Source organism: Chelmon rostratus, chromosome 24 (genome assembly GCF_017976325.1).
Source record: "Chelmon rostratus isolate fCheRos1 chromosome 24, fCheRos1.pri, whole genome shotgun sequence".
NCBI lineage: Eukaryota > Metazoa > Chordata > Actinopteri > Chaetodontiformes > Chaetodontidae > Chelmon > Chelmon rostratus.
Window position 1 is genome coordinate 1,733,057 of NC_055681.1, and position 20,566 is coordinate 1,753,622.

General features: G+C 46.5%; 2 protein-coding genes across 2 annotated transcripts; both read right to left on the reverse strand.

Annotated features, from left to right (window-relative positions):
* Nucleotides 1-967: 967 nt before the first annotated feature.
* Nucleotides 968-2,551, reverse strand: LOC121627508 (claudin-34-like). Its single transcript, XM_041966436.1, has 2 exons — nucleotides 2,499-2,551; nucleotides 968-2,293 (listed from the first exon to the last, which is right to left on the reverse strand). Exon 2 carries the CDS (start codon nucleotides 2,104-2,106, stop codon nucleotides 1,387-1,389), a length of 720 nt encoding a protein of 239 aa, XP_041822370.1. The 5' UTR covers nucleotides 2,107-2,293; nucleotides 2,499-2,551; the 3' UTR covers nucleotides 968-1,386.
* Nucleotides 2,552-4,234: 1,683 nt separating this feature from the next.
* On the reverse strand, nucleotides 4,235-18,590 carry LOC121627314 (protein Shroom2-like). The gene is made up of 10 exons (XM_041966162.1): nucleotides 18,550-18,590; nucleotides 13,290-13,310; nucleotides 12,897-13,019; nucleotides 10,391-12,701; nucleotides 10,165-10,220; nucleotides 8,375-8,971; nucleotides 6,946-7,461; nucleotides 6,154-6,328; nucleotides 5,779-6,051; nucleotides 4,235-5,685 (listed from the first exon to the last, which is right to left on the reverse strand). Exons 4-10 carry the CDS (start codon nucleotides 12,635-12,637, stop codon nucleotides 5,413-5,415), a joined length of 4,137 nt encoding a protein of 1,378 aa, XP_041822096.1. The 5' UTR covers nucleotides 12,638-12,701; nucleotides 12,897-13,019; nucleotides 13,290-13,310; nucleotides 18,550-18,590; the 3' UTR covers nucleotides 4,235-5,412.
* Between the last annotated feature and the right edge of the window lie 1,976 nt (nucleotides 18,591-20,566).

Genomic DNA, 20,566 nt, shown 5'->3' on the forward strand with positions numbered 1-20,566 from the left:
TTTGAGGGACTCAGTCTGTGTTGATATTTCTGAATAAATAGCCGTTCTGGAAATCCTTCCCTCGCTTGCAGTCGCGCGGTATTTGAAGCTCGGGTCGTTCTGTCCTCCAGCCGTTTGTTCAAGGGAAAATCTTGCAGATAATCCGAATATTCACCGTCAAACCTGCGATACTGCGGCGTCAGCGCTTCTTTTTAAAGCTTTTCTTTTTGCATTCGCAATGAAACTCTTTATCTGCGTACTGTACCTCAAGAAGGTTAAGATCATCAGCAGCCCCGAACTGTCGCCTTTGAAGAAGGTGTGAGAAACAAAGATGTTTTAGAGGTGGAGATGCTCAACTCCTGACTCTTCACAAACACTGAAAAGGTTTGCAGCTGCAGTGGATGATTGAACTGCACCTCTGGGATGTTCTCACAGTCACAGTTCAGAAGCATGTGATGGTTTTACCAGCATCCGGAAACACAGGAGGGCGAGAGGTTTTCCACAAAGTCTCAATGAATGAAAGCCGTTAGTCAGTGATCACAGATCTGTTTCCCAGAGGTGCGTGCAATGAATACAAAAATCTGAAAACTGTCCTCAAAAGTCAAATATTCTCTGAATTGGATTCTGTCAACCTGTTGTGTCGTGTGTCCTTTGTGTGTCAGTGAGCGGCTCAGGTGAACTCCACCCAAACCCCCGGACAGGAAGGGCTGTGATTTGAGCCATAACACTGATCTCAGAGAGGTGAAGGGACTGTTTATCATTAGAGGAACGTTGATACAGATGGTTTGAACTTCTGGAGATGAGCTCTTTGCTTTTTTTGAATAAAATATTTAAGAAAATGCAGCATTGTGTGTGTGTTTTTATTGAGAACATGAGGGTTTCAGTCGTAGAAGTCCACGACTGAACTACAACCACAGGTTTTGTTCAAGACCGAGTGAAACGTGTTTTCATTTGCTTGAATGTATATTAAAAAATGAATTCGGTCAACAAATGGAACATAATTTATTAAATTTGTGGATATTTTAAAATATCAAAATGATAGAAAAGAAAACCCACACGTTCACAGAAGTAGTGCAGTTAATTTCCACAGAAATAAACAACAGCTGGATGCAGATCCCTGCACAGACGTCACCTTTTCAGGTGATTTGAGATAGAAGCACTGAGCTGGAGGCTCATGGGAAATATCATGTGATGACCTCCAGAGAAAATGATCCCACTGTGCTTTGAAGGAGTTTGACACAGAAACACATTAAAATGCAGCGAAGGAGTAAAGTTTGATTGTAAGGTTGGCAGTGTTACAGGTGACCAGTATGGAGCCAATCAGGAGACAGAGAACACAGGAAATAGGTGTGATTTAAAGTCAGAAACTGTCACATTCAAGCATGTGAGTCAGCCCCAAAAAAACGATCACAGGTGTTCATGAGACTCAAACGCGGGGTTATTTTTCCCCCCGGAGCCTGCCTCAGGCTGCACAGGTAAGTCCAGGTGTGCCTTTCCTCTCAGTGACCTCACTGGCGACCTGTAGGTGCAGAAAATAATTCCAGAGACAATCATTAGGACCGTGCCCACCATCCCGACCCCGATGCCGCACCCCACGTGCTGAGAATCAGGAGCCGGAGGCATTTTAAACTCAGGGGGGAACGCTATGGTCTGATTGGTCACCACCGAGGTCAGGTTCCACAGGAGAGGTACGAGTGACATCACGGCGGCCAACATGCACAGAGCACCGGTGGACAAGAACGCCAGACGGACTGGTGGCTTCTTCTCCATCCCAAAGTAGGCGTTCCTCAAGGCGTAGACCCCACCAGCGTTCCCACAAAGCCCCACGAGCAGAGACAGGAGCATGAGAACCTGACTGGCCACGATCTCCGGCGGCGTGAAGGCCTCGGTCAGGCTGATGGACTGGCAGTGCATGACCCGAAAGCCAGGGCTCACCAGGTTGTGGCTGTTGAAGCAGGCCCGCCAGACGCCCACCCAGGCCAGCCCCGAGCTGATGACCTCTGTGTCAGACACCACCCAAACCCTCCACTGGATGAGTCCAAGGGCCACAGCGGTGAGTGTCCAGCCTACGCAGCCCAGCCAGAGGGCTACCAGCTGGGCGTGGGTGGTGTGAGCAAGGTAGGTCATAACGGTGGTGCCACGATGGAGCCTCAGGGTACCAAGGAAGTCCTGATCCCTCCCAGACTGCTCTTCATGAGGCGATGAGAGCCAGGTGGAGGGTGTCACGCCTCACATCCAGAGGATCTGTCTGCGGCTGCACCACCCTCCTGTCACCTGGGTTACCTGGCAAACAAGCTGCTGCAGCTCCCTCCGACTGGACAGAAACAAGAACAAGGAACAAGAGGACATGATGACTGATCCAAAGACACCACAGGACTCATATCTGCCGTTTTTCTCATCAGTTTCATCACCTCAAATGTCAAAAAGTAAATCAAATGTAAAAGTTTGTTTCATTCAGAAATGATGAAGCTGACGACTGACCGATCAGATGAAAGCAGCTTTAAAAGATTTCCACTTACCTCTCGTACCTCAGCGCTGTGTCATTGAGCACCTTGTGAACAGACTGAAAACCCCGAGCAGGAAGGCCGTATTTATTCTCAGACACTTCCTCATCTTGTTTCCCGTCACGTCATGAAACATGAAACTGTAAATGATTGACAGGCTCTGATGGGGGGGGGCAGGCTGTTACTGCACTGCAGTTTTTTTTATCTGCGCCCGTCCCTTCAACTCATTTTGCTTTCTGTTTTGAATGTGTGTTAATCATCATGTGGAGCTTCACTGTGTCTCAAATCGATATATTGCAGACACTAAAATAGACGTGCTGCCTTCCAGGCTGAGTTCAGGGCAAAAATGCATCATTTCGAAGGCTTGTAATTTGACAGTTTAATGTAGACAGATTCCGAAATGTGCATCTGCTTTTCAAATTCAAGTTTATTTGTCTTTGCAACTACAGAAAAGAGCAGAATTAAATGTGGTTTCTCCAGAGCGTCGTGTTTTGGTGGCTGATTAGAAACCAGAATAGAATAAAAAAAGTGTGCACAGCTGCACATTTGCATCATTTTGCAAATGCAAAAATGTAATTGTAATGTGTACAGCTTGCATGTGGAGGACAACGGCGGCTGGAGCTGGAAAATACAGGAGATGCTGTTCAGCCTGTTGCACTGAGCTGAGCAACAGATGGAAAATATGACAGCAGAGATCAGAAACAACAGGAAACGTTTGGCCAGACGATGGAAGACTTACTGAGAGTCTGCACAGCCTGAACGCTGAGAACAAGAGAATAAATATGGACGATGATAATAAGAAAATAAAGAAATTAGCTGTAACACTGGAATCAGTATTGGTCCTGACGTGGTAATAACGTCCCCCCGCCGTCTCTTTCCGCTCCAACCCTGCCCAACCTGAGCAAACAGTCCAAACAGAAACGACCTTTGGCTGTTTGAATGGTCACAACATGGGATCAGTCTGACTGTGACGCTGTAAACTCAACACTTTCATGCTAATAATTAGTAGCATTTAGCTCAAGTCACAGCAGAAAAGCCTGTAGAGCAGCAAACACAAAGTGTTGTTTCAGTCTGGAAGGTCCACTCAGTATTTCTCATCTTAAATCAAAGACCTCAACAAGAAATCAGCAAACGAGGAAACGCGGGAAAACTCAGTCATACCGATTTACTTCATTTCTTTATTTATTCCTGTGTTTTTTCTTTGTTTTGTCTGTATCAACTACACACTGCGAAAAGTGAAATCTAATCAGATGAAATATCTAAAATCAAGGTGGATACATGCTTCTTCCAAGCAGATTTTATGTGTTTTAAGCTTTATTGTCTTTAATTATCTTAAATAGACATTATAACTTCTCACTGAGAGTTTATTACTGTTTTTCAGTTTGGCTGCACAACTTTAAGAGACAAGATGTTTATTGCTTTTTTTAAGGATGAGTCTTCCTGATTTTAAATAAATAATTTAAAAAACCTTTGTATTGTCTTTGTGAACTGGCGTAGAAGTGTTTGAACTGAACAGTGAGCACTGTTGCACAGTAAAAACCTCATTTGTTTCACGTCATATCTGTAATTGAGTTGCAGTTTGACCCTTGCTGTAAAAAGTTAAGTTTCCAGGCAGCATTCAATAACAGAACAGTAGCATGACACAAAACTGATTCTTAGATATGATAAAAAATAAAACAAAACAACAGCAGATCACTCAGCTTTATCATTTTATTGCTTTGAAGGTTGGTGAAAGGGTGCAATGCATGAGGAAGTGTGTGTGGGCTGGAAACAGTACCCAGGGGCACGCCCATGTCAGTCCATGAAGTTCACAGTGGTGGGAGGCTACAGTAGGCACGTCTTCAAATAAATATATATGCAGAGAGTCCCGTGAGTGGGCCAAAGCAAAGAGTAAAGTGCTCACTTTTAGATTAACCTCCTCAGAAACTGTTTTCCTCTGAGAGGTCAGTCCGGAGTCCGGAGGTGATGAGATTTTCAATGGGAGCTTCAGCTAAAAGCACCACGTGTGAACGAAAACCTGTGAGATTACAGGCAACAAAGCAATCCAGGACACATTCGCTGTGTGTTATCATATAGAAAAAGTCCTGCTGGAAGTCAGCATCGTCTTCATGAGGATGAAGTTTTCTCTTATTCTAGCAAACATTCAAGAGTTTCACTCAAAAATGAGATATTGTGTAAAAGTGACACAGGAGGAGATAAATAAATTACGTTTCCCTGCTCTCTGCAGAGGTTTTCAAAAAAGGCTACAATAAATTACTAGAAAATATTACTTTAAAACTTAAAACACACGATATTGAATGACAGATGCAGCCACATGCAGCCGGAGAGCAGCTGAAATACAACAATTCAGAGACATCAATAATGAAGGGGGACTGGAATCAGATGGCGACAGGACCAAATGTGTGTGTTTGCATCAGGGTCGAGAGCAACGTGTGGTTTGTGTGTGTATACACACGTTATTTATTAATTTTCCAACCCTGAGTTTCAGCTTTATGTTGTGCAAGTGGCTCTGAGCAGTTTTTACAGAAATGGAATATTGGCATTGGTTTAGTTTGATGCCTCCACGCACAGATGTTTAACTTTTTTTATCTGAAACATCAGCATAGACATCTTGACTTTGGTCGACTAAAAGCAAGAAATAAACATCAATCACTAGCCGTCGTGGAAAAAACTGGGCCTCCACGAAGCCGTCGTTTTTTGCTCAGTTACGTTTCTAATTGACTGATCTTACTTCCTAATTTAGCTACTGAGGCTCAAAAGGGGTCACACGTAAATGCAGTATTCATTTTGAGGAACAAACTGGCATAAAACTGAGCCTCAAACAATGACATTAATATAAAAATGCTACACGCAGCGGCCACAAATGCAGAAATCCCCCAACTTCCAGGCCTCCTGAGTCTTGATCCAGTACTTCTCCCGCAGGACCGGATCAGAACAGCGGCCTCTGCTCCATCGGCAGACTGTCCACCAGGCACTTCAGCTGCTCCTCGCCCAGCTTGATCTTGTCCTCTAGTTTGCGCTGCTCGATGATGAGGGCCGACTTCATCTTCACAAAGTGGCGGTAGTCGTCCAGGCTCTCTGCGTCCAGGTGGGCCTCCATGATGCCGGAAACCAGGTGCTCCCGGCGGTCCAGGTTCTCCTTCAGCTCCTTGGCGTCCTCGTGCTGCCGCATCAGCAGCTTGCGCTTCTCTGTCAGGGTCCGCTGGTGAAGGACGGATATTAGTCATTATTCAGTCATCCTGGTGGTCATTTATCTGAACAGATGAAAGATTTTCCCCTGCCCTCATGCTGTTACCTTCTCCTCTGGTGGGGCTTCTTCCTCCAGGCTGTTGAGGGCGTTCTCCACCCGGGCGAGCCGCCCCGACAGCGACAGCAGCAGGCTCACCACCTTGTCCAGGTCGCCCACGAACATGCGGAACTTGTCGAGCTGGTTGGGCTGACAGAGGCGCTGCACGGTGGCCTCCACCTCGCGGCCCAGAGCCTCGTTGTCCTCCACGTCCTCCTGCAGGCTGTGCCGTGCCTCCCGCAGCACCTCCAGCTTCCCCGCCAGGCTGGAGATCAGCTCTTGCTGGAGAGCGTGAAGGAACGGAGGACAACAAAAACACTGAATGTTAAAAAGTCTGAAATTGATTGAGGCTGATTCACTGATCTGCAGGCTGCTCAGTTTTACCTTTTTACTTGCAAGGTCGACATCCAGCTCGTCCTCAGAGTCCTGCTCCTCCAGCTGCTCCTGCATGTCCTTCATCTTGATGAGGAGCTCGGCTTTGGGAGCAGATGTGTTGTAATAGGAGGAGCTGGGGACCAGGGAGGCTGCTGCAGAGACAGACACGTCCTCCTCCTCCCTCCTGACAAACACAAGTAAACACTCTTAAAGGGTTCTGAGGCATGCCTGTGTTTCAACGACGCCATGAAATCAGGTGACAAACATACTGTTTATATCTGCTTTAAATCCAGTAACTCAGTATTTATAATGGAATTTAATTTGAGATAACTGTAATGAGACATTTTGTCCACCAGAGGGCAGGCTGGACAGCTCCCTCATTTCTGGACTGTTGATAAAAAGGCTTTAAAACTTTTATTAGTCTGTAAAACTTACAGTTGGCTTAATTTGTTAATTAATTCATCAATCGCCCTGTTTTCTCTTTCATATAAATGTCACAGACTATTTGTTTTACTTTAAATGTGCATTTATATATTCATGTATGCATTTGGATATTCTGACCGGGCGGGACGGGAGAGCATGGGAGGGCAGAAAGGCCACTCTTTCAGAGAAGCTTGTTGTTAACATTTTGTGAATAGATCATAAATTGCAGGATAACCGAGGAGTCAACTGTCAACCAATCGGTTGCTGCAGGGAGGTCAGAGGTCAAAGAGAACAGAATCAACACTTGAGGATGCGATGTTCTCTAGAGAGAGTGTAGCCTCTCCCTGCACACCTGGCCATGCTGATCACATTTCCCACCTGTCCATGCTCCTGGGGGATGAGGTGGGCAGCCTGGAGCCGGAGGAGGCCCTCCTGCGCTGGAGAGCCCCCTCCAGGATCTGCTCCTCCGTGGGGAAGAGCCCTTCCATCAGGTCCATGGTGGTCATCCTGCCACTCTGGTCCAGGATGTCCACCAGGGACTTGTCTTTACCCATGATGTCCCTGGCCAGCTCCTCCCTCTTGGCGTCCTCTTCTGAGTGCCGAGTCCCCGCCGAATTGGACTCGTGGGCTGACTCCTGGACTGACACCGGAGCCTGAGCCGGGTCCTGATGGGCCTGGCGGGCGTAGGCGCTGAACAGGGACGAGGCCGGGCGCTGTGTGGTGCTCAGGGAGGGGACGTGGGGCGGCAGCTCGAAGGCGCTGCAGGACTCGCTGCTCTGAGGCAGGTAGGCCCTGCCCTCTCGCTCCGAGCTGCTCTCAGCGTGGACGATCCTCACGGGGACTTTCCTCACCGGACTGTTCATGTCTGCAGGGAGCTTCAGATCACTCTCTGACCTGGACGGGACACAGATTTCGACATCAAAGCCTGAAAAACTTCAACTTCAGCTGAAAATTCACCACATAATTTGTTAAAGTTTCTTCTAATTCAATGATTCTTTTAAAGAAAAGTACTTTATGTTTCTGCATTAAATGTTCAAAACTGAAGAGGAAAGGAAGGTGGAGTGATGTGATCACATCCTAAACTACAAATTAAACTTTTCTTTAATTGTCTATATTTGTTTGTAGTGTAACTCATATTTCTGCTAAATAACCTGCAAAATAGCACAAAAAAGCACAGATATCTCCTGTGAGATCAAAAATACACATTTCTCAAAATAACTCAGGTTTTGAAAACTTTGGGAATGTTTTCAGCGGGTCAATTAAAAAACATCCACCCTCAGAACGAAGCACAGATGTCAGCGTATGGAAACACATTTTGTAATAAACATAGTGGACCGTTTGTAATTAAAGGCCGGATCGTAGAGCAGAGCTGCAGCGGAAAGCAAAGGTCACAGCAGCCATGTGGCTTGAACAAAATTACAGCCTCCAGTTCGATTTGTCTCAGGCCGCAGAGGAAATCAACTACAAGCTCAATCAAACTCTGATCCTCCTCTCTGTGGGCACATTTGGAGCATTTTCAGCTGCTGACAGCAGAATAAGACAATAAGCTTCCTCTTCAGTTCATTCCTCTGACACCTGTTGTGCCATTTGAGGGAAATCCCACCATTTAAAGTCTGATGTAAAAGCATGAATCATCTAATTCTACACTCAGGTATCGTTTATCACTGTCTGACCGTCCTTCTGTCTTTTTCTTGAAGTTGTTTACCCAAAGTTGCTTTTCACAGCCTCCCCCACTAGAACAGAAGGGAGAAGCTTACGTAACGAGGGGCTGTGAGGAGACCTGAAGCCCTTTGGCTAAGCTGCTTACCTGAGCGGTGAGTCATCCTGCACGAACACGGCCGGCGGTTTGTCCGTCAGTCTCGGTGGTGCGAACTGTGGCGAGGGAGACCGCACCCGATCGGCGGGAAGAGACAAAGCCACCGTCCGGGAGGAGGACGAGGATGAAGAGGAAGGTGGCTGCGGTTGTTCCTCCTCGTTTTCTGCATCTCCTCTGCTCGTGTCTGCTCCGGACGTCCCGCTGAGGTGAGGCGAGCTGGCCGGGGCGGGGCCGGCGGAGGACTTCTGGGCAGTTGCATGGTGCTGGGTGTCAGAGCTGGACAGAGGCTGGAGCTCTGCCGGGTCCGCCTGGGCGCCAGCGAGGAATTCCTGGGAGGAGGATGTGGTTTCTGGGCCTAAATGGGGCCTGGGCGGCGGCAGGAGGCTCTTGGCTTGTGGAAGATGGGAGCCAACGTTGGGGCTGAGGCTGCGAGGGCCCAAGTAGTGTGTGGTGTGGGAGGGATTGTCAGCGTCTGGTTTGGACCTGTGGTCACTGAGGCCTGGGACCGGGCCCTCGTTTCTGGGGACTGACGAGGCTGACTGTGGGCTGTGGTCGGGCTGGTATCGCAGCCTGTTCTCAGTTTTTCCCCTAGAGGTCAAAGTCAAGACAAACTCCATCAGTACGAGTGATAACAATAAATTCTGCTGTTAAAACCGACTACATTTGTTTAAAACTGTTATATAAGATAAAACCTCTTCCTGTATGTTACGTGTAGTTTCTGTACAGTCTGCACTTGTTTGTCTCTTGATATCTGTTTCTCTTGTGGTTTCAGGACCATAATGCACTAAAGGCAGCTTTCATTTATGATGACATCACTTCAGCCCCTCTAAGCTAATCATCCAGCTGCAGCTCCCGCTGGCTTTAAAATAGACTAAAGGAGCAAAAAGAAATACATGCATATGTAAAGAAACTTTCAATATATTTAACAGACAGATTCAATAAACCACATTAATGTTGATGTACTGACAGCCTGAGGCAACACTTATGGGCTTCATTTTGATGTTTTAGGGTGAAAATCACTTGATTCATTTCTTACTTTTAATCCTCACATTAAGGTGAAATGTTCATAAAACAAAATACTTTTAGGGCCTGAATGGTGAAAAGCAAAACTGCACAAATCACCTCTGACTTCAGAGGTTAGACTATCATCCTGCAACACTTCAGCTTAGACATCTCAGTGTAAGGCTCACTGACGCTTGGATTCATTTCACCATTTAGCAAAGATACGTGTCCAAATTAAACAGCAGCTTAAGGACAAAATGATACTCCCCACCCGCCATAAATCTCCTGCAAATGCACAGACACTTTTGTAAATCTGGGTGGAGTTTGCTACTGGACTCCAGCAGATACTGCTCACACCAACATGAGCTCCAACAACACGAGATAAGGCTGGGAACAGATCTCGTATGACAGAAAATGATATTTTCCTCTCAGCTCAGGAAACCTGAAATGAGAAACCGAGACGTGTTCTCTCTCTCTGCCCTGAAAGCTCAACACATTCCACATGAACATGAAACTTCTCACGAGTTTCTTTTTGGCTGGTGTTTCAGAGCAATCAACAGGTCAGGGCAGGAAGTTAGTTCTTATTGGACACCTCGGAAAGTGCGGCAACCTCGCTTTAGCCCCTTTTCGATGGCATTTTCAAAGAAGGAATGTTGCACCGCCTCGCCGTTGGGGAAGGGGGGTCACTGTTAAATTGTCAGCAGAGGAAGTAACAGAGCTGAATCAATGTCTCCTGTCTACTGTTTTCTCTGTACAAACACTGTAAACCTCCGTCTCACCTGGCAGTGTAACTGCCCTGCTGGCTGTGAGGCTCTCTCCATGGTGAAGGAATGTTCTGCAAAAAAAAGGTGAAGTTACATCAATCAATCATTAATAACCTTCAGGAGGGAATATATCTTGTCAAACAGGTACTCGAGCACACTCGGTAGGTCATCTGCCACAATCTGTCTGGAAACATACATGTTTTCACCTCTAAATCATCCACATACACTCTGATCTTCTCACCTGTGTATAGAAGTCTGCAGAGGGAGAAGATCGGGATCTCTCATGGACGCACACAGCCTTCTCCTCGGCATCTGCATCTAAGATGTTCTCCGCTGAGTGATACCTCCCTTGCGTTTTGGCCTCTGATGACTTCTTCTTATTGTTCCATGTGGCCTGGTACTCAGCGAAGGTCCCAAGCCTCTGCTGCTCTAGAAAGAACTGCTTATGTCCAGGGCTGAGGTGGTTGGGGTCTGCGGATGGGTGAGCCTCCTCAGGCTCTCCAGTGGGAGTTCTCTCTTTGGGTTTTCCTGTCTCACCAAGGTCTGCCGGACTGGACTTCAGCACAGGCCTGGAAAATGCCGGTTTGGCCTCAAAGAACTTCCTCCGCTCTCCAAAAGACCCTGTTTGTGGTTCTCCCTCCACTCCCACCTTGTCTATCTTATCAGGCTCTGAGAAGGAGTGCGTCCTCTTGGCCAGGGGGAAGCGCTTACGTCCTCTAATGCGTCCATTGGAGGTTTTAACTACCGGTGCCTCTGGCCAAAGAGGCTCAAGGTCTCGTCTTTGGAAGGAGGTAGCTTGGAGGACCCTGGCCTGTGCCTCTTTCAGGTGGTCCTTGTAGGTGTTAGAGAAGGAGACGCCAGAAGACGCAGAAGTCTTTGTGGATCTCCACTCCTCTGCCTCCTCATCCTCTGCATCGCATGTCAGGGTTGCAGCACTGCGGCTCTTTTGCAACTGGGCCCGCTTCTGCTGGATCTCATTGCGGAGGGTGGTGGCATAACGGTCGCTGCGTCGATTTGATTTTCCACTGCTGGCCGCCATGATGTCACTGGCGTCCTGGGTGGACATGACACCTGTGGTCATAGCTGCTGGTTGCCTCTCAGCCAGAGTCCTACTCTCCTGGGCTAGGGAGTGGAGAAGTGGGGTTTTCAGGGGGCATATTCTGTGATCTTCTTGGGGTACCCATGGGTCTTGGTGCCTAGAAAGACTGACCTTATGATCATTACTTTGATGTGCTGGGAAGTGTCTTTTCATGTCATTAGAGTGTCCTTCACCTCTCTTTGCAGCATCCTCTGGGCTGTGGCTCCGAACAGAAAGTTCAGCGGTTTGGTGGTCATAATGCAGACCATTCCCCAGATGGGAATGGCCATCGCGCTCCTTATTTTCACTGCAAGGCATCTGGAATGGAGGTAGGGAGTACTTTGCCTTCATGTTTGTCTTCAAGGAACTTGGAAAGCCTGGTTCATTGCTGTTTACCCATTGGAGTTTCTCTGTTTCCCCCCTCCGAGCCTCTGCTTTGCCTTGCCTGGCCAGAAGCTCAGCAGTCTGAATGGAATGCTTGGTCGCCAGGCTGTAGAATCGGTTGTACCCCCCATTCTCCAGGTTTAGGTTTGCAGCAGAACTTGCCATGGATGCTGTGGAGTGGCGGACCTGTTTGCGGCCAAAGGTGTTTGTGGGCAGATCCTGGAGGCTGCGATAGTAACTTCCCACACTCTGAATCTTGGTGGAAGGAGCTGACCTGGTCTGCAGATAGAGGGGGCTTTCGTCACTGTACTGCCTCTGGTGGGCAGGTCGTTGGGTGTAATGAGACTGTCTGACGTCATTGCTGGACAGGGAGAAAAGTTTGTTGGGTTGCAACTGGTTGTGGTTGTGGTCAGCTGCCATGTTGGGATGGAGGAAGTCTTTAGTGGGCAGGGGGTTGATGTTATGTCTGGCCTCTGAGGTTTTCTCCTGTTGAGACCTGAAGCCATTCTGATCATTATGTTCTGTCAGCTTTTCAATGGACCTGCCTTTGCTTTTTGTTGGACCACTAGGCCCTTCAGAGTAAGGGAACACCTTTGTGGCTGCAAAGCTGTCACTGCGCAGGGGAGGAGGTGGTGGAGGAGGAGACTGGGACTTCTTTTTCTCTGGTACCTGCCACACTGGACCAATGGGTCTCCCTGCAATGGACACTCTGCAGGAAGGCTGCTCTTCTGCCCGTAGACCCTCCCAGCCTCCATTCCCCAGTGTCGGCTGCGGGTACCTGGGCCGCTCAGCCTGCTGAGGCCCTTCGTTCTGAAGGCCCTTGAAGAAAATGTTTTCAGTGCTGGTGCCCTTCCTACCACATGTGCTGGAGTCACGAACAGGAGGACTGGAACTGCTAGAGAAACAACTCAGCCCGGAGTCCCTTTTGGCCCCTGGTCCACAGAGCGGCTCGGCACTGGCGGTGTATTTAGTTGGTGAAAGACGACCAGGAGGGTAAGGATGAGAGGGACGCTCCAGTCTCTCCATGTTGAACTGGCTGGTTAGTTGATTCTGGTTGTCCTGGTCCTGCTGCGTGGACAACTCTTTGGACCTGGTGTGTAAGGTCAGAATTAATTGAATGCTTGAATCTGATGAATTCTTTTTATGCTACGTCATAACACTACCTTTGTTCCTTTATGCTTGAGAAATGGTCAGGCCAACATCTGATCAGGCTTGTGAATGACTAAAATACATTTTCTACCCTTTTAATGTCCAGAGAAGCTAAAAAAGAATTTAAACGGCTCACCTTGCTTCATATTTTGGCTGCCACACTGGTACTGGGGTGGCTTCTCTCTTGGCGGGCTCTGACTCCTCTTCTGTCAGCTTGGAAGAGTGCCACGTATGAGGCCGCGAGCCCGGATCATTCTTCCTGCAACAAAACACTTCACACAATCACAAGGGAGCATTTGGCATTTCAGCTTTTGCATTTTCCAAACTTTGCAGAGTCCATTTGTTAAACGTTGGGTTGCAGAGCAACATGTGCAGATGAAGGGTCAGACCACAAAATCATTTATCAGTTATTTAAAAACGGGAAGTCTTCCAATAAGGATCCAAACTCACTATTGAGTATTTGGGATCTAGGAAATATTTTTCTAGACATTTCTGGGTAAGTTTCAGCTCACATCAAACGTGCACATACCCTTGCCTGAAGCGGTTTTTCCTGGAGAGCGTGTTGACAAGGAAAAGAATTACATGTGTTCAAAAGATCATGCACCCTAATTTCACACGACATATTTAACCAGAGGAAAAAAACAAACAGCACATGAGGGGGCTGAACATCACAACTTTAGGACAAACACAAAATACTAAAAAAGAATATTTTGGTTTGGACAACAGTCACCACAGAGGGTAATACACAGTACAAAATACTACAAAGAAACACAAAGTACACACTTGCTGAGCAACACCTGGGTTCACCAAAAACTACCAGCAAACACAGCGGGATGGGGCTGGCTGATGGTACCTCATAGAGCTTCGCAAAATCTTGGTGAGAAAGCTCCTCGCCACGTGCACCTCGGTTTCTGACGGCATTGTGCGAGGCGATACTACATCGACCATTTTAGCCCTGATGGGCGGCAAGTGATGGAAGGAGAAAAAGGAAAAGGAAGAGGAGGCCACGTCGGCCATTAGCAAAAATTAACAAAACATTTCTTCTCTCTGAAGCAGAAACAGGAAGCCTGAGAGTCTGAAGGCGGTGCTTGCACGAGTCTAATATACTGTAGACAGCAACGACAAACACAAACTGCCTAATTTAAAGGCTCCTTCTTTTCTTCAACCTGGACCTCTAATCATCACGCAGTGCAACCCTGCTGGCAGCCCATCTCTCTCAACTTTCCAAAGACACTGCAGGGGTTGGACCACCTGCTTGAAGTGAAACGTCAAACTGAAACAAGGCCAAATTAAAGCTGTTGGCACCCTTTTTGGGCGAAGATGGTCAGAAGCCTGACGAAACTGAGCTGGTGCAGCGTTTATCGCCTCACAGCGGGCAGCTGTTGGAGCTCTTGTTCATATGCTGAAAGGTCACTGCGTCGTGGAGCGAATCACGGAGCGGACTCCACCCAGAATTGTGTTTAAAGGCTGGAGTTTAGTGCTTTGCTCAAGGAAACTACCGACCACAACCTGTGACCCCTCTCTTATTGTGAAGGGCTTTCACAACAGGAGAGGGGACAGATCTGTCACAGCCATATGGCCCAGACGGAGCTTAGCTGCTGAGCTTTCAGAAAAACGGGACGGATGTTCAGACGGTTGCCCCCGTCGATCACCACCTTCCACTCCTCCGAGTTTTGTCGCTTAAATTTGAAAATTAGTCTTCACACTGAAAAGAAGGGAACAAAATAAAAATAAAAGCTCTCAGAAGGAGAAACGGCACTGTCGTAATAGAACGTTTTGGGATCTTTTCAAAGATAATGTTGTCTGTGTTAAAATGTTAGATGCAGATATTTTGGGGAGATTGTTTTCCAAGTTCACAAGTTCACAAATGTCAGACCAAAGTGAAATATCTCAGCCAAATGAGACTCCAGCCGCCCTGATTGAAACTTTAACCCTGCCAGGTCACGATGGAGACGCTGCATTCTTTCAGCAAAGGAATGCAGGGAGGCCGAACCCTCGCTCCAAGTGGGACATCTCTGCTAGACATCTCCCAGGAGAGTCTCCCAGTGGCTGCAGGGGGACAAAGAAAGACCGTCTGACAGCACCTCACCTGGCTCTGGTTTCCTTATGATCACTGGTTTGCTGCGTATAATCTCTCAGGGGAAAGTAAAGATATTTGACGATCCAAGTTTATGTTGCTGTTGTGCTGTTTTCTGTCATTAAGGAGAAAAGATGAGCAGCGGAGCGGATAAAATGGCAGATGTTAGTGTGGCGCACTTCAGAGATCACCTGTCAATCACGTAGTGGGCGGGCTGTGTTTGAGTTGAAAAGAAAGGATGAGTAAATATTTAGCATTTAATTTGGAATATCGGCTTCTTGGAAACCTTATTATCCACATGTTGGATTGGATGCAATGCAAATCATTTTTTGACTAAAACACTCACTAATTGGAGTTTATTGGATGTGTACCAAATGAGCACTGACATAGTTTTCCTTTTAATTACTCCCAAATTACTGCTGGAACCTTCCTGTGAATTTATGGTTGCATATCAGCTCCTTTCCGGGACATTATGGGAAAGTAACTGTTACTTTAACCTTCCCTCCCTCTGTTGCGTTGCCTCCAAACAAACTCCTGCACAATGGAAATGCAAATGTGTCTTTTTCTAAAGCGCTGAAGGTCTATTGTCAGAGGATACAGCTGGCCTGTCACAGATACTCCACAGGGGAGGAGACGCCGCCGTCCTCTGCCAGGACATACGAGCCAAACTCAGGCGAGTTCATTCGAGAGCTTGAAACCGAAACACAGCTAACCCAGTTGGCTGCGAGCGCACCTGTCGTCCAGGGGATCTGACGGAGAAGTGCCTCCGTGTTCCAAATGAAAATACGAATCAGAAAAACTACTCGAAAGCCAAGTTACAAGCAAATCTGCAGAAACCTCCACCTCATCCCGTCAGTTCTGTCTGTTCTTCAGTAATAAAACCTTATTTTACAACACAATACTTCAACCTATAACTATAAAAACCTGAAACAAGCTGATTCATAAATTACTTACGAAGGAGACTTTGTGGTATAAAACACACTTGCTTGGGTGTCGCTGACGGGAACGAAGTGAAATGGAGCAACAGCGAAAGGTGGCAACTCACCAACTACCTCCAATAGTCTGTGCACAAGTTGTCTTTGTGCTCTGGCTCACTTCTCCACAGCCGACTCCCCCAGAAACAGTCCAGGACAGAAAAGACGACTCCACGCAGTCTGACAGAGACGAGCGCTCTGAGGAGGCTGGGAGCACTGTCGAGCTGCCTTCCTCCTCCTCCTCCTCCTCCTCCCCCTCCCAGTATGAACTCAAACACACTCCACCTTGTGCTGCTGTGGAGGAGATTTCCTTGGGGATTATAAAGGGGGATTTAAGACCAGGGGGAGGAGTTATTGTCCTCCCTGGTGTCCTTGCTGTAATCTAGTGTTTGCACTGCATGTGGCAGGGCCACTGGGGCTGCTGGGAAACTACAATCCACCACAACTGCTCACACGTTGAGAGGTTTAGCGTCTTTGATGCTGAGCATGTTCATGTTAGTTTTGCGGGCGTTTGGTCGTAAGACGAAGCTTTGAAGCCTGAAGCACGGCTAAAAACAAGAGTCTAATCTACTGATATTTGCAGCACATTTTATAGTACTATCGCTCAGTGGAAGTCCTGCAGTACATAGAACTACTGCAGGAGGGTGGTGGAAGGTGAATATTTGCTAATGCTATTATTAAAATTAAACTTTAATGGTGTCTTGTTTGGCCCATGCGACAACCTTCCACCAAGTTTCATGAAAATCAGGGCAGAACTTTCTCTGTAATCCTGCTGAGAGACCAAACAAAGGGCAGAAAAAAAGCCTCCTTGATGGAGGTCATAATACTCGTTTACTGGGAAATATTATGATTTAAACGTGGCTCTGGCTATCAGATGATGGGCGGCCCGATGTTTCTGTGAGCTGTGCATTCAATCACGACGTCGGGAAACACAGCACAGGCAGGAATGTTTGGCCAGGGCCCACGTCTGTTTTTGAGAGATACCAGCCAATGTCAGGCTGAGGGGGAGGCAGATACTGAGAGACGGCTCCACCGTGAAGAAACTCCTCCACTGGGGAGGAGAGGCTGCGGCCTCTCAGAGTTCAAATACAGATCATGCACGTCTGAAGTTCCTGTTCACATCATCCATTCAGTCATTCTGCGCAGGGCCTGTGAGTCGAGCTGCTAATTCAAAAATCTCCTGCAATGGACCTAAAATCAGCCAAAATGTGAGTGAAGTTTGGTTCAGCCACATTTTCTACACTAAGTGTCAACACAGACCAACAGGTGCCTGCTGAGAGAGATAATAACTGCATTAATAAGAGGAAAATGTCTTGAAAAACAAAGGCTAAAGGCCTATTTTGAAATAATTAACAATTGTAAAACTTTTTAGGCATTAGGTAGGTAAGGTTAGGTATTTTTAGGTTTTTACTGTGGCTCAGGTGTAATTTAGGTGGTTTAAACTGTCCTGTCCTACTGCCACACATCATATAAACTGATGCATCGTCAGATTTTGCTGTATCATTTACACCAACTTACTTTTGGATCAATATGCTAAATTAACTCGACAGTTGCAAAACAGAAATTGCCACTATCTTGTTATTGTTTCCATTAACAGTTTCTTTATTGAATTAAATAGTATTCTGTACACCAACATCACAAAGTCACTCAAAACTTAACTGTTTCATGATCAAGTTACTGAGAACACCAGAACTGTTATCGCAGCATCGTCACTTTGGGTTGATGGCTGCAAACAGACCTGTGCATCCACCTGTTTCATATACCTGTGCTCATGTGTCATAAGAAAGGAAAGACTCCAATGATATATCTCCACCTGCCCATCCAGCATCCACCTGATGGTGTTTTGCTAAGGATTGTTTAGTATTTACCTGAGGAGATGGAAGTTAAATGGCCGTTTTCTTTAAGTCTGCTGATATCTGCCTCTCAGCAGTAATGCTTCTCGTTACGTCTATCCCTCACCTTTTCATTCCCACCTCCTGTCAGACAGCTCACCGGTGACACATCCTGCTGATTCACCAGCTTGCTGCTGTTGGAGGCCAAACAGCCGGCAGCGGCGGCGGCAGCGGCAGCCCGCGGGCCGAGCTCGCCCCGCTGAGCTCTAAACACGACGACACAAAAGAAAGTGCCAGCATCATCACAGCTGGGCTTATCGGTGCGTCACTGCCTGCACCGGCGACAAAAAAAACAAAAAGAGGGGGAGAGCGAAACGTAAAGAAGAGCACAAACTTTGGCACGATGCAAACCTGAAGCTGAGCAACAGCTGGAGCACCTTATATTTATTGGATTATCAATGAATCAGTCGCTTATTAAAATGTCAGAAAACAGTGAAAAACGTCACGACTTCCAAAAACTCACATATTCCAGCTGCTTTCATTGTCTGAACAAATGCACAAAGCTCCAAAATATTCAGTTTATTATCATAAAAACTATGAAAATATTCACTTTGAAAAGCTGGAGCAAGCATCAACGTACGTCCATTCAAAGTGTTTGTTTTTGGCATTCATAAAGAGTGAGATCCAGCCGCTGGAGCGCTCTCCTCGAAGCCACCAGACTCCATTTACAGAAACACTGATTTTACAAACATAAAGAGCACTACCTTCAAACTCCACAGAAACAAAATAAAACTAACCGAAACCTTCTTGTTTTTTGTTTCTGCTGTTCCAACACTCACCACCAACTCTGGTTTGGTTGAAATAAACCTTTAATTCACCGTGTTTGACGTGAAAGAATCAGTTTACCTGCACTAACGTTGTCATCCATCCATTCTCCACCTTCTGATAAATCCTCAGGACGTTACAAGGCTGAAGAAAACCTCTGGTTTTCTTTCTTAAATTCACAGCCGATTCTTTGGGGAAACGAGTCACTGCCACCGAACCTTTATGTGTCATGAAGACGCAGGAAAAAACCTGCCGTTATCTCAAACTCCTTCCTTCACCTGATTTAATCCCGGCAGAAACCGAGTGATTCAATCACAGCGGGCGCAATAAATAAATACAGAAAAACAGAGACTGAGGAAGTACCTGAGGAAAAATCTTCTCTTTATCTTCTAAAATCCAAGCATGTCCAGAGAGAGAGGGAGGACAAACGACAGGAGCGCCCACTCTGCGCCTGCTGGAGTGGCCAAAGCCCCTGGAAACAATGGGCCCTGCTGATATGGCCTATCCCTCTAAGCACTGTCAACTCACCTAGGCAACACGGACCGTACCACTCCTCCTGCAAACAGGGGAGGACGCCCGGCCTGAGGGAGCGCCGCGGGCGACTCCACAGTCTCTCACGGCGAGTTTTTAAGTTTCCTCTCTCAGAGCGAGCCGGCTGTTTGCTCTCTCAGGCCGCTCAGAGCGAGAGTTTCCTCAGCGAGAGGCGGCCTGTCGAAGCACACCGACGGTCCACCTTTGCCTCCCGGTGACTCGACCCGCTCTGCAAAGCTGAGCCCACGCCTGTGGCTTTGCGAGCAGTAATTGGATTCAGGCTTTAAGACTCTGTTGCCATTTGCCAGCGAGCATCAGGAACACATGTAGTGAAAAGGGTTTACAGGAGAAACGGCAGGTTGTTCTTGTGAAGAGCTTCAAATAACTTTATTATCAGTGTGGAGGTTCATGATTTGTTGCACAGGTTTTGGTGTTTTGCAGTACACGCAGTAATTTTCCACTTCATTTCTGAAAATCTTCTGGATCTGGACTAGAAGTAAAATTAGCTGTTCATTTGATTCTAACAGCACATCTGACCACCAGACAACCAGGAAAACACAGTGTGGAAGCCAAACAGAGCAACGCAGCACACCTGATGTTAAACCGAACGTCGTTCAGACAACAAGCAGCAGCTGTGGAGCAACTTGATTTACTTCCACTTATGTTCGATTGATAGAACCAGAATGCAGCAAGGTAATCAAATGAATTATGAAAAACAAGAAAAGCACGAAAACAATGCGAAAAGGATCGAATAAAAACGAATCCAGACAATAATAAAAAGAGAAATTATGTGTAAAATTAAAATGTGTGGAGGGTCTGGACATCAGATACCGTTGACATTCAAATACACACAGCTGAAACTGATGTCGCTCAATTTAACATCCCCAAATATCAAAAGACAACGTGTAGCAAACCCACTTTGTGTTTTGTGCTTGTTGTTTCTCGTTTTGTCCACCAGAGGGCAGCTTGCACTGTTTATAAGTTCATTTGAGAGAAACAAATCGTATTTTGACATGATTCCTTTATAAATATATTTCATGATTAGAGTTTTGCTAAAAAATTTCATCTATATGTATGTATATATTTTGCTCATTTAAGAGCTAAAAGGGTTCATCTTAAGAGTGCAAGATTTTATTTTGAAGGCGCTATGTCGTACTTCCGGTTTTAATAGTGTCGCCGGGAAAATTCACGGTATGAACGATTTGACGGTAAAATTATAAAGTTGGCTGTAAGGTAAACAAAGGTAAACACATGTGAAGCAGCAAAACAGAAACGTGACGGAAACAACGTATATTTTAGCAACCCCCCGAAGAGGCACAAGGTTGGTGTGTGATTGTAATTATATTTTTTGACAATGTGTATGTGTAGGAAATTTACGCTAGCTTGTTGCTCATATGTTTAGCGATCTTACGATATGTTGCTGAGTATTCAGTTACGCTTGCACTGTGATTGTTTACCAGTTATTATACAGGAAATGGTAATAGAGATGTGATTTGTTGTTTTCTTGGTTTTCTTACAAGTTCTCACGTTGGTTTATTGTGGAATTTGAAGAAAGGAATAAACACTA